Genomic DNA, 13342 nt, shown 5'->3' with positions numbered 1-13342 from the left:
CTTGTAATTGAACCAGACCTGTGTGTTGATCTAACCTCTCTCTGATATTCAAAAGGCAACTACTTCCTTCAAATTGATGACAAATTTGGTTAAAAACAGCTTTTGCTATGGTTGTCTTCCCTGTTCCTGGCATCCCATAGATTCCCACAATTCGAACTTCATTTGTACCAACACATAACATGGAAGTGATATCTTTGACTTGAGAATCAATACCTACTGGAAATGTGGCAACTTTCATGTATCTGGGATTCAATTTACTTATAACTTGTTCGACAATCATTTGAATTAATTTTGATTCATGCCTGTGCATAGTAAAAGAAAGTCATCACTCATCAACGAAACATAAGCTGATTAATTTGGAAATAAGATGGTGAATATGATGCTAGTTTAAATTACAAAATGTAATTGGAGTAAAAGTTATAAGCATCTGCGATCGATATAGGGAAAAGAAAGAAGTACCCATTTGCGATACTGTGAAGATCAAACCCAGATAATGTTCCAGCCTCCTCAAGAGCTTTTCTCCACTTTTGGACCTTCTCCATTTCTTCCTTAAGACCTTCTTCATGTCTATCAAAGGCTTCAGCAAAACTCCTGTTCTGTTTTCTAATATCAGAAGGATCAATATCATAGAAAACTGGTAGAACAATCTGACCAGCTGTTTGTCTGCAATCAAGAATCTCTGAAAGTTCATCAAGACACCAAGTGGAGGAAGCATAGCCCTTAGAGAAAACCACTATCGAAATCTTTGACTCTTTAATTGCTTTGAGGAGGTGTGAGGAGATTTCTTCTCCTTTAGGAAGTTTGTCATCATCTCGAAATGTAAGGATTCCTGCCTTTTGTAAAGCAGTGTAAAGATGATCCGTAAAATTCTTGCGAGTATCTTCACCTCTGAAACTTAGAAACACATCATAATGCCATCCAGGTCTAGGGAAAGAAGAAGAGGAAGAGGAAGAGGAAGAGGAAGAGGACATGAGCATCTAGCAGTGGTTTCTGCAGGTCAGAGATAGAGATGGGGCAGTGTGGCTGCTTGTTACAGGTGTGGAAGAGAGAGACACCGACTATGGTGATGAGTCGATCGTTCTGAGGCTTCTGTTTTGGCCTGAAAGGGAGCTGACGCTGTGTTTTAGAGTGTGTTAGTCTTATGGTAATAAAAAGAAGCAGTGGCGGAATTAGGGAGATACGTCTATAAATTAGAAAGACTGATGAAATGGAGGGGGGTGAAGTTCGAATTTTGAAAAAAAATTATTTTTTTTTTTTTTTTTAAATCCGAACTTCACCCCCTCCATTTTTTTATTGTTTTATTATAATGATGATATTAAAACTAAATTTTAAAAAATAAAAAATATAGATTATTTTAATATATTTTTTCAGAAAAAACTTTAAATTATAGCAACCACACCCCATCATAATAAACTCTTTTTTTCCTACAGTTGTTACACAAACAAGACAGTATAACAGAAACTATCACAGCAATTATTTTAATGTTAATAAAATAATAAAAGTAAGAATTTTGGGCAAAGTTGATTAATTGAATCCAGCTACTAAAAAGTTGCTTACAATTATTAGAATATTATACTATTGTTTATCTTGACTTTAATCTAATAATTTATATTATTAAAAAGTTGCTCCACAGCATCATGCAATTAAAGCTTCACCAGCCAATAACCTGTTAAATATCGTGCTCACTGGGTTATCAAAAAAATTCAACAGTTGGTGAACTCCCTTGGCCCCAGATCGATTGTGCCATGGAAGTCATGTTCTCTTTGGTTTTTCTTTAGTCCAAAGAGTTAAAAAAAATGATCAAGAGTACTTGTTGAACAGGTGAAACTTTTATATAAAATAACATAATGATCAAGAGTTAAAGAATGTCGGGAATTTGTTGAACAAGATATTACTTGTAAGCTTGCAACTTAGAATGCCTTTTTCCTAAAGGTAACATAACTTCTTACATATGTTGAACAAGTGAAAACTTTTATATAAAATAACCAAAAATGAATTATAGCAAATGTTGAGATGCTATCCGGGAAAATGATAATCTTATATCAATTAAATTAAAGCGCATAATGAATATTAATTTATAATAAATCAAATGCTCAAAGATTAAATTAAAAAAAAAAACAAAAAAAAAAACATAGAATTCCCAACATCCAAGAAGGATGAAGGAAAAAAAACAAAGAATTAAATATATCTTTAATTGTTAATTTTTGGTTTTGCCCACATATATATTAGATTATGTATTTTGTTACAATTGTTTTTTTTTTTAAATAATAAATTTTGATTAACAATGCGAATATCTAATGAAATAAAATTCATATGCGAATATCTAATGAATTATCAAAGAAGAAAAAAGCCAAATGATTTCTCGAGACAAAGTTGTCATCAAAGATTTTCAAAAGCAAACAAAGTTGCTTTAAGAAAAATGGATTCTAACCGTTTTGATTAGTGGGTTCAAATGATAAACCTTGAAAATTGCGTTACTGTAAACAGAGAGCAGCCGCTCTGTATATTCCCTTTTTGCCTTATGTTTAAAACGTTATAGAGTGTTTTCTTATAGAGAAACCCTTCCCAAGATAACTGTTTAGGTAAGTAACATTAATCCCATATATATCGGGATATATACAATTATAGAATATTGAAATATAATTCCTATATTGAATTCTACAGCTCATGCTAACATTAATTCCTAAACTGTACAGCTCATGATTACACTTTCCCTCAAGTTAGTGCAAAGATATCTTCGATGCCTAACTTGTTAAGTGAGTCACGAAAGTTTTTGTTGGAAACAGTCTTTGTGAGCATATTAGCAAGTTAATCTTTTGATCTAACAAGAGGAAAGCAAATCACACTTTCAAGATTATGTTTAATGAAATGTCGGTCTATCTCAATATGCTTTGCCCTGTCATGCTGAATTCGATTTTGAGAAATTGCAATTGCAGCTTTATTATCACAGTACAGGTTCATTCCTGACTTAGGAGTGAAATCAATTTCAGAGAGTAATCTTCTAATCCAGAAAAGTTTGCAAAGGCCTTTAGTCATTCCTCTGAATTCAGCCTCAGCGCTTGACAAAGCTATTACTTTTTGTTTTTTACTTCACTTTGTAACCAAGTTACCACCAACAAAAGTGAAGTAGCCAGATGTAGATTTTCTATCAAATAAATTTCTTGCTCAGTCAGCATCCGTGTAACCTTCAATATCCAAATGACCATTCTTTGAGAACATCAATTCATAATAAATCAAATGCTCAAAGATTAAATTAAAAAAAAAACATAGAATTCCCAACATTGAAGAAGGATGAAGAAAAAAAACAAAGAATTAAATATGTCTTTAATTGTTAATTTCGTTTTGCCCACATATATATTAGATTATGTATTTTGTTACAATTGTTTTTTTTTAAATAATAAATTTAATTTGATTAACAATGCGAATATCTAATGAAATAAAATTCATATGCGAATATCTAATTAATTATCAAAGGAGAAAAAAGCCAAATGATTTCTCGAGATTCGAATCTGCGCCAAAATAAAATATTGATTGCCAAAAATTTGTATTTAACCAAAAGGATTAAAGGATTAAAAAAAAAAAAAAAAAAAAACAACACAGCACATTGCCTCCTGTTACCTAGAATCTTTACACCAATGTGTTGGCAGAAAAATTAGGAAAGAAGATTTTTGGCTTTTAACTTGTTTTCAATTATTTTAATTCAAAAACATAAAACATGAGATCCAAATAAAACTAGTCTTCAACTCCCTCAGTTGCTTTACAAAGTTGTTTACAATTTCAAGATAATAGTCTTCTGACATGTTAAAACAGTGGATCAAAAATTGTTCTATATTTTAACATACGTATTTAAAATTGTTTAACAATAACATATAAAAGTTTGAGGAATAGATTAAATTCAAGGAGAGTGCTTGTCTTTGGAGTTGAAACTGTATTTTATATATTTTTTTAAAAAAATATTACTTAAAAATAATATTATTATATTTTTAAATAATTTTAATGATATCAAAAATAATTCTTAAAACTAATTTTGAAATTGGTTGCATTACTTGGAAATCAATCTTCATTACCCTTGCTTTTTGATCGAGTACTAAGTTGTATTCACGCAATTTGAAATTGCTGGTTCCTTTCTTCGATTGTCCATCAATTGGATTACAAAATAATCTCTATAAACTTAAAATTGATTTCACAGGAAATAAAAACTGCATATTCACATAAAGTCTCAACTTTATATCATGTCATTCGAGCCAATCCTGATATATTTGACAGTGAGAACTATTTTAGGGAACATATAGTTAAATCATCACCCCAGCTTATAGTCCAAACAGCATAGTTTGGGAAATTTGATGTAGTAATTGAGAACTGGCTGGACAAAGCTGTTTTCATTTAAGAACTTCTCTTGCCCTACATAGAATCTCAAGTTCTTTGATCAATTGCCCAAACTCAACATACTACTTTGAAATCTGTCATAAAGTTCATGGTTTGCCTCAAGTGTTTCAGTGCTTACTCCCTATATAGAATATACCCCCTTGGTTTCACTCCCTTTAGCCGATTCCCTTGTTCACTCTGTTTTTTTTTTAGGCAAATGCATTGTGACAGTTTGCAATTGTAGTCTTACAATATGCTGTCTTACAACAGGAGTTGCTGTCTTACAATATGCTGTCTTACAATTTGCTCTTGCTAATTTATAGTTCTAATATAGTCTACAAATTATACTTTGTGTTTATTCATTTCAGCTCAATATTGAATTGAAGATTTCCTTTATTACAAGGGATGAAACAGAATCTTGAAACCCAGTGTCCTCATTATAGCAGAGAGCCTTTCTTCACTTTGATTGATAATTAATAATACTTTACTAAAACATATTAATCGTTGAAGAAACAAAATACAAAGCAGAGAAATAATTTACTACAAACAAAGCTACGAAAATTGAAAGTAACATAAGTCGCAACAATCACATACTAATTATACAAAATATTTTGGAAAATTCTCAGCCTGTCACAGTTGTTTGAGGCATCAGATCTTCCAATGTTATTGCGGAGAATGACTTTGCCAGCGGAGGCCATCGAGCTATGAGCTGCGAAGCTACTTGTCGCATGGTTGGCCTAGATTGGGGATTGGCAAGCAAGCATGCAAATGCTATTTTGATAATGTTGACAACACCTTCTGCAACTCGATTTTCAGGAAGTGGGATACGTTGGTCCATCACATCCTTTAACAATGAATGCTGGTTGATTTGAGAGAACAATGAGGAGGAAAAAGCAGATGCAGAAAGAGATGAGATGAGATCACCCGGATGGATTCCCATTATTACTTCCATTGTGACCATTCCAAAGCTGTAGACATCGCACTTCTCGTTCACTCTCATTGTGTAAGCTAGCTCTGCAAAAATTCTGGTCATTTTTTCATAGTACTGGTTGTTTTGTACTGCTAATATGACAATTTATTATTCATAACCTTTAGAGCATCCAAAAGTAGCCATCCATTTTCATAGTACTGGTTGTATTGTTCTGCTTATATTTATATATATATATGTGTGTGTGTGTGCGCGTGTGCGCGTGTGCGTGTGTGTGTGTGTGTGTTAAGAATGAAATCAAGTATGTACCTGGAGCTGTGTATCCGAAGGTGCCAGCAAATGAGGTCCAGTTGGTCGAGTCGGGCATCAAGAGCCGAGCTGTCCCAAAATCCGAAACATGAGCCTCGTATTCCAAATCTAGAAGAACATTGCTGCTAGAAATGTCTCGATGAATGATTGGAGGCGAGCAATCATGGTGCAAATAGGATAATGCATTGGCCACTCCCTTAACAACATTAAGCCTTCTATTCCAATCCAAGTCCATTGCTTGTTCTTCGCTAGATAAATTCATCTTCAAACTTCCCCTTTCTATGAACTCGTAAACTAAAAAAGAGTGCTCTCTTAATGAACAAAATCCATATAACTTCACAATATTTCGATGTCGAATATCTATTAAGATGGGAATCTCATTTCTAAAAGTTATGAAATTCATAAGCTCGCCATCTCTTGATGGGTGAAGTTTCTTCACCGCAACCACCTGACCTGTTGGCAACATGGCCCGATAAACAATTCCATATCCCCCTTTCCCAATGCAGTTATTGAAGTTGAAATTATTAGTGGCCTGGATGATAGTTTCATGTAGGATCTCTTCCTCATAGCCCCATACTGCAAAACTGAGTGGACTTTGTTGCTCTCCTAAAAAGGAGATTCTTTTATTGGTGGGAGAAACCACTGTTGGTGGCTTTGAGACACTCAGAGGGGATAAAACACACTGTTTTATTACACAAAACCGAAGCTTACAATAACTTAACAAAAGCTTAACAATTACACGCCCTCTCTCTTTCTATTCTCTTTCAAGTGTTTCTCTCAATTCTCTCCACACACATTAACAGAGGCTGGGCACTCTATTTATACACGAAATTAAAACAAGACTTTTCAACCTTCTAGGTGTGAAGGCGGCTGGCGGCTGTGGCAGCTGGCGGCTGGCGGCTGCGGCTGGTCGGAGACTGGAGGCTGGTGGCTGGTTGCCTTCCTTGACCTTCTGGGAGCTTCTGGATTGAGTTTAATATTCAACAAATCTCCCCTTTAAACTCAATCGAGGGATATCATGCCAAGCATGAATACTTCTCCCTTCAATGCCTTCTCTCTGCTTGTAGCCTTTATTCACTAATTTGGCTTTCGTCTTGTAGACCCTTTTGACACCTATTGCTTTCTTCTTTTCTGGTGGATAAGTCAGCTTCCAGGTATCTTTCTTCTCAATGGCATGTATTTCTTCATCCATTGCTTCTATCCACTTCTTTTCTGTGACAGCTTCATTGAAGTTTAATGGGTCACTATCTGCAAAGAAACAAAACAGAGTTGTATCTTCCATAACCTGAGTGGTATTGTACAACTCTTCAAGATTCCGCATCCTTCTTGGTCTTTCTGATGAGGATGCTGGTGGTGTTGATGATGATGCTCCTGGTGTGTTCCTCCTGTTGAATACAGGGAAACTGTGTGCCGGACTTTGTGGTTCAGCTGCTGGCACAATAGGTTCTTCGACAAGTACTGTTGGTACTTCTTCACCTTCAAGGATCAAATCAAGATTGATCCATTTGATTGCTTCTTGATCACCATTCCATGCCCAAGATTTATCTTCTTCAAAGATAACATCTCTACTCATAATCACCTTCTTCGTGATGGGATTATACAGCCTGTATCCCATCCTTCTTTCACTATATCCGACAAAGATGCATTTCTCGCTCTTATCATTGTCGATACACGACGTCGGGCGACGGCTCCGCTCATCTTTGTTTATTTAACAAAAAGATTTTTTTTATTTTTATTGGGGAAATGAAAATTTTATTGGAGTCGCCATCTAGTAATTTGAGGGAACTAGAAATCCCAAATTAGACACTGGTCCAGAGATTCAGGTACTGGGTTAGTTATGACTAAGGGAAGGTAGACACCACCCTTAAAACATCCTTTCAAAAGAAAGGTTACCCTTACTCGTGTGTTTTTATATTTGATTCAAATGCTATTATATTTTGAGCTTATTTGCAATTTTTATTTTTTTATAAAATAGTTAACGTCGGTCCCTAAAAATAGGAGACACGTTAAAAATGACATCAGTCCCTAAAAATAGGAGACTCGTCTAAAATATTGACACTTAACCCTAAAAAGGAGATTTACGTCTTAGTTACCAAGAGAAAATAATGGACATAACCCTTATTTGGTATAAATCCTTGACATCGGTCCTTTTCTGTAAAAAGAGACGTGTCGACCAAAACAAAAAATATTCGTAGGAGACGCGTTAAAAATGACATCAGTTCCTAGAAATAGGAAACTTGTCTAAAATATTGACGTTTAACCCTAAAAAGGAGAATTACGTCGGAGTTACCAAAAAAAAAATATGGACATAATCCATATTTGATATTTAAACTTTTGACATCGGTCCTTTTATGAAAAAGAGACATGTCGACGAACAGTATTTGTTTATAAAATAAAAGTTATTTTTATATCGTTGAGAAATGGGTATAACCATATTTGAGATTTTGGCTTTGGACCCACGAACGATAACATGATAGGATGGGTGTTAGATCCGCGTTATTTTTCCTTTTATATTTATTTTTGTTTTATTTTTATTTTTATTTTGTTAAAGTGTGATATTGTACAATAAACATGCTACATTCAAGCAGCACAACGATCGAGACATGCTAGAAATTTTAGGACTCGGAAAAGCAGCAGTTATTTGTTCTCCCATATTACAAAATTACGGTACAGTTTTGTGTGCAAAGTAACATGACATCAATGCCTACTGCAAGAACTCCCTTGGTTTTGTTTTATTATTTTTTTATTTTTTATTATTATAAACACGCACACACACAAAAATATATATATAATTCACGTCCTGCATGAACAGTAGGACGTGAATTATATTTCACGTCTACTGTTCATGCAATAGGAAAGGAAGAAGAAGAAGAAGAAGAAAGAAAAAGAAAGAAGGGAGGCTCACCTGGCTGAAGGGGTCGTGGCTGCTATGATGAGGTGGTTCGGCTGGTGGTTGAAACGATGGAGTTGGAGGAGGAGACGTTGACAGCAGAGGAAGAAAGAAGAAGAAGAAAATCTGCAGCGGGGAGAAGGAGGAGAGGAGAGAGAGGAGAGAGAAAGTCACAGTGGCTGCTCCGCCAGTGGAGAGGATCTGAGTTGATGGAAATTATGGTGGTAAAGCCGGTGATGGTGGTGGTGGTGCTGAAGAAGAGGCGGAGAGAGAAGGAAAAAGTTGCAGAAATCGGCAGAAAAACAGGTTTTTTGGCTGACTTTGGATCCGATTTTCTTCTTTTTTCAGGCCATGAAATCCACCTCTATTTATATGCGGTGGAAGAGGGCAATCTTGTCTACATTGAGAAAAAATTTAAGCCCTTGATTCAGTTGGGAAGGATCCCAACCATTGGCTCAAAGTAGGTATCATGAGTTGAAAATCTGCAGACAAAAGCTGATTGAGTAGGCCTCTTTAGGCTGTCACCAGTGCTAATATATTGTCATTTAGCCCAACCTGATCACATGGGGTTGTAGAAAAAATGCATAGGATCCGTTTCATATAAGATTTGTTAAATGCTGTGGACATTAGGTACATTGAATGCAGCTGCAAAGTAGTCAACCAGACCAGCTTTTTCAGAGAAAAAAAATAAAATCTGCAGACAAAAACTGATTGAGTAGGCCTCTTTAGGCTGTCACCAGTGCTAATATATTGTCATTTAGCCCAACCTGATCACATGGGGTTGTAGAAAAAATGCATAGGATCATTTTCGTATAAGATTTGTTAAATTTAGTGGATGTTAGGTACATTAAATGCAGTTGCAAAGTAGTCAACCAGACCAGCTTTTTTTCAGAAAAATAAAGAAGATAATGAACAGTGATTTTTTATCAAAGTCCATTTCAGTCCTTTCTCTTTCAATTTAGCCCTAATTGACCCTAAACCTTTTTATTTAATGCAATTCGCCCCCTAATTAACTTGGTAAAAATTAAATTTGGTCTTTTAAAATTCAGATTTTCTCAATTAAGCCCAAATTAAACCCCCAAACTTAATTTTTCACCAATTAAGCCCCAAATAAAATTAATTTGACCCATTTAAAATATAATTAAGTCCTTGCACTTAATCAAATCCTTCAATTGGACCCAAATTAATTCTTAAACATAATTAAAATTTAATTCGGCCCATGATTAAATCAAATTGGCCCATTAAAAATTTAATTATGTCATTGAACTTAATTTTTATGCAAATTCATCCGATAATCATTTAATTTGACCTTGAATTTGTATTTTTTCTTCATTTCTTAGGCACAATAAGGTACAATTAGGCCTTGAACTTCCTCCAAAATTGCAGCTTGATTCCCCGATTTCCTTTCTCCACATTGTCAGCCTTTATTTTTATTTTTTAATTTTTATTTTTGAAAAAGAAATTGATTTTTTTTATTTTTATAAATAATAATAGAAAAAAAAAAATAACATTCAAGAAAATCTTGGTGAGTCCAAAATTGGGTTACAACAGTTGCCCCCTCTTTACAATGCTTACGGTGCAAAGGCATTGGAAAATTCATTTTCTTTTGACTTTGCATAGTAAGTTTTGTAAAGAAAAAAAAAATGATGGCGGTGTTGAAAAATACACAGATTTTTCAGTTGGTCTAATTGTTCCAGGCGACCTGCCCGCTGGTGAAAATGGAAGCAAAGAATTTTGTGAGTGGTCTAATTGTTCCAGGTGACCTGCCCGCTGATGAAATGATAAAATGTGAGGAGACTCGCAAGTGGTCTAATTGTTTCAGGCGACCTGCCCAATTGATAAAATGATAAAACGTGAGGAGACTCGCAAGTGGTCTAATTATTCCAGGCGACCTGCCCGATTGATAAAATGCGATGAAAATCGCAAGTGGCCCAATTGTTCCAGGCGACCTGCCCGATGATAAAATGCGAAGAAAATCGCAAGTGGTCTAATTATTCCAGGCGACCTGCCCGATTGATAAAATGCGAGAAAACTCGCAAGTGGTCTAATTGTTCCAGGCGACCTGCCCGATTGATAAAATGCAAGAAAACTCGCGAGTGGTCTAATTGTTCCAGGCGACCTGCCCGATTGATAAAATGCGATGAAAATCGCAAGTGGCCCAATTGTTCCAGGCGACCTGCCCGATGATAAAATGCGAAGAAAATCGCAAGTGGTCTAATTGTTCCAGGCGACCTGCCCGATTGATAAAATGCGAGAAAACTCGCAAGTGGTCTAATTGTTCCAGGCGACCTGCCCGATTGATAAAATGAAAGAAAACTCGCAAGTGGTCTAATTGTTCCAGGCGACCTGCCCGATTGATAAAATGCGAGGAAACTCGCAAGTGGTCTAATTGTTCCAGGCGACCTGCCCGATTGATAAAATGCGAGGAAACTCGCAAGTGGTCTAATTGTTCCAGGCGACCTGCCCGATTGATAAAATGCGATGAAAATCGCAAGTGGTCTAATTGTTCCAGGCGACCTGCCCGATGATAAAATGCGATGAAAATCACAAGTGGTCTAATTGTTCCAGGTGACCTACCCGATGATAAAATGCGATGAAAATCGCAAGTGGTCTAATTGATGAGCTTCAGGGTTGATGAAAACTTCTAAAGGAAGTCATACCTGTATGGTTGAGATCTGATTTGTAAATCGATCTCAAGATGATGTAAGCTTCTCACGAAAGTCTTATATGTACAGCTGGGATCTGATTTGCAAATCAATCTGAAAGACGACGCTCAAGAAAGTCTTATATGTACAGTTGAGATCTGATTTGCAAATCAATCTCAAAGACAACGCTCAAGAAAGTCTTATATGTACAGCTGAGATCTGAGCTTCTATTCAAAATGATGGCAGGAGCAAATTCCCTATAAATCACGCGGTATCGGGCAAAAGACATCATCAACTTCTCACATTTTCAATACTCTCAGAGTTCTCAACTTTTGAAGTTTTAACCATGTCTTCCTCTTCTTCCAATGCTAATCCAAACCTTGCTCCTGCGGCAGAGCCTGTAGTTTGGCGTACTACTTTTGAAGTGAATGGTCGTCCAGTTACAATAGAGGATACTGTAATGGACAATGAAGATATTGCTGTAGCCGTGGCTAGAGACATGATCCTTCCTCGTGATGAATTAATACTGGCAGCCAGGACCGATATTGAAGCAGTGAATCAGTCACTTGCTCTCAGTATCAGAGCTACTTCGTCTTTGGTGAACATGGCAGAGCGTCTTCATGCCAGAAGACTTGAGTTGAATACTCAAATTCCTGAGCTCCATAATCAGATTGAGAATTTAAGGAAAAGGCTCCATGATGAGAGACGTTACAGAAACGACTTGGAGAGGAGAAATGAAGAGCTCAATGCACGTGTTGACTTTTGGAGGGACTATGTGAACACACGACACCTCGAGTTCGAGGAACAGATGGAACGCATAATTAACCAGTTTGAGGAATTTCGAGTAATGATGGATCATCAGCGAGCTGAAAATATCCCTAATCGTCCTCGCAGTGTTTAACGTTTGTACTTGTAAACCATTATGCCCATGAATAAAAATCCATCTTTCTCGTCTTTATTCATGAATTTTGCTTTTATGGAATTGCCACATTTGATATGATTTAAAAGAACTTCAATTCATCTGTGTCTTGTTGGATCCCGTGAGGAGTTTTGTTTCGAGAGATATCTGCAAAACAAATATGCGATGCTTGTGAAGTGAGATGATATGCAATGCATCTTACCTGTTTTTGAAATATAGATCCCCGTTCATCTTGTTTGAGGATCTTGACTTTGAGTGAGCTGTTTTGATTTATGCGTACTTCAAGTCTACTCAAGCTGACCCATGTTGTCCATTTTATAAGATAAGCATTGTTTGAGTTTCCCAACAGTCACTGCACGTTTCTCTATTGGTAACTTCACTGAGAGAATTAGCTTCTCCGTGGCCCGACATTGTCCTGAGATTTCATCTGCATTTCTCTTACTGAAGATGTATCAGTTGTCTTGTTGTCTAACTGATCATACTGTAAGAGTCAATAATCTCCTTTCATAGATATTGGAAATCATACTATTTCAGTCCTCATGCTAGAAGAAGCCCACAGTTTATCACGTGTATTTTCCACTAGGGAAGCAAATTTCTTTGCCATTAAGGATCTGGTAACTGCTTCTCTGCCCCCTGGGAGAATTAACTGCCTCATTTCATTTCCTCCTTTGCTCTTGTTGTCATTAAAATCTCTGGTTTTCTAATGGTGCCTCATAATGTGTTATACGCTCATTTTTCTTACAAAGAAAACCTTTTTCCAAAAATGATTTTTCAAAAGATCTGTTTTGTTCACGAAAACTGAAACTCTCAATGTCTGTTTATAACAATGTTCAGGCAATTCTGGGGCTTTATGTCAAATCTCTTGGTAAAAGTAATCTAAGATGAAGGTAAGTGATGAGATGACCTTCTGCTTTGGTTTTCAAAGTGTTCAAGCGATTGATGAGATGACCTTCTGCTTTGGTTTTCAAAGTGTTCAAGCGATTGATGAGATGACCTTCTGCTTTGGTTTTCAAAGTGTTCAAGCGATTGCTTGAAGGTGTTTTGAGAGAAAAGAAACAATTTGCCTTTTATCTTTAGAAACACTCTTTTTAACAGCATGAATAATAACGAGTAATTATTTGCTACGCCATGACTCTTTATGGAAAAGTCTCTTATATTTTGAGAACGCCATTTATTGATCCAGGTCGCTTACTTGATTAGAAAGGACTTCAAAGGCACGTAATGTATTTTATGGCTCAAGGCTATAAAAGAAAGAGCATTCCATAAGCTCAAAAAAAAAGTGTTTA

General features: G+C 35.9%; 1 protein-coding gene across 1 annotated transcript; it reads right to left on the bottom strand.

Annotated features, from left to right (window-relative positions):
• Window positions 1-4799: 4799 nt before the first annotated feature.
• On the bottom strand, window positions 4800-6190 carry LOC140954429 (MDIS1-interacting receptor like kinase 2-like). The gene is made up of 2 exons (XM_073403902.1): window positions 5603-6190; window positions 4800-5379 (listed from the first exon to the last, which is right to left on the bottom strand). Exons 1-2 carry the CDS (start codon window positions 6066-6068, stop codon window positions 4988-4990), a joined length of 858 nt encoding a protein of 285 aa, XP_073260003.1. The 5' UTR covers window positions 6069-6190; the 3' UTR covers window positions 4800-4987.
• Between the last annotated feature and the right edge of the window lie 7152 nt (window positions 6191-13342).

The sequence above is a fragment of the Populus alba genome, chromosome 13 (assembly GCF_005239225.2).
Source record: "Populus alba chromosome 13, ASM523922v2, whole genome shotgun sequence".
In the NCBI taxonomy this organism is placed as follows: Eukaryota; Viridiplantae; Streptophyta; class Magnoliopsida; order Malpighiales; family Salicaceae; genus Populus; species Populus alba.
Note: the sequence above shows the minus strand (reverse complement) of the source record. Positions and strands in the feature narration are given on the sequence as shown.

Coding starts and splice junctions, on each gene's coding strand:
- LOC140954429 (XM_073403902.1), bottom strand. CDS start 6,068: ATGTTGCCAACAGGTCAGGTGGTTGCGGTGAAGAAACTTCACCCATCA. Junction 5,380..5,602: donor CTTCGGATACACAGCTCCAG/GTACATACTTGA, acceptor GAATTTTTGCAG/AGCTAGCTTACACAATGAGA.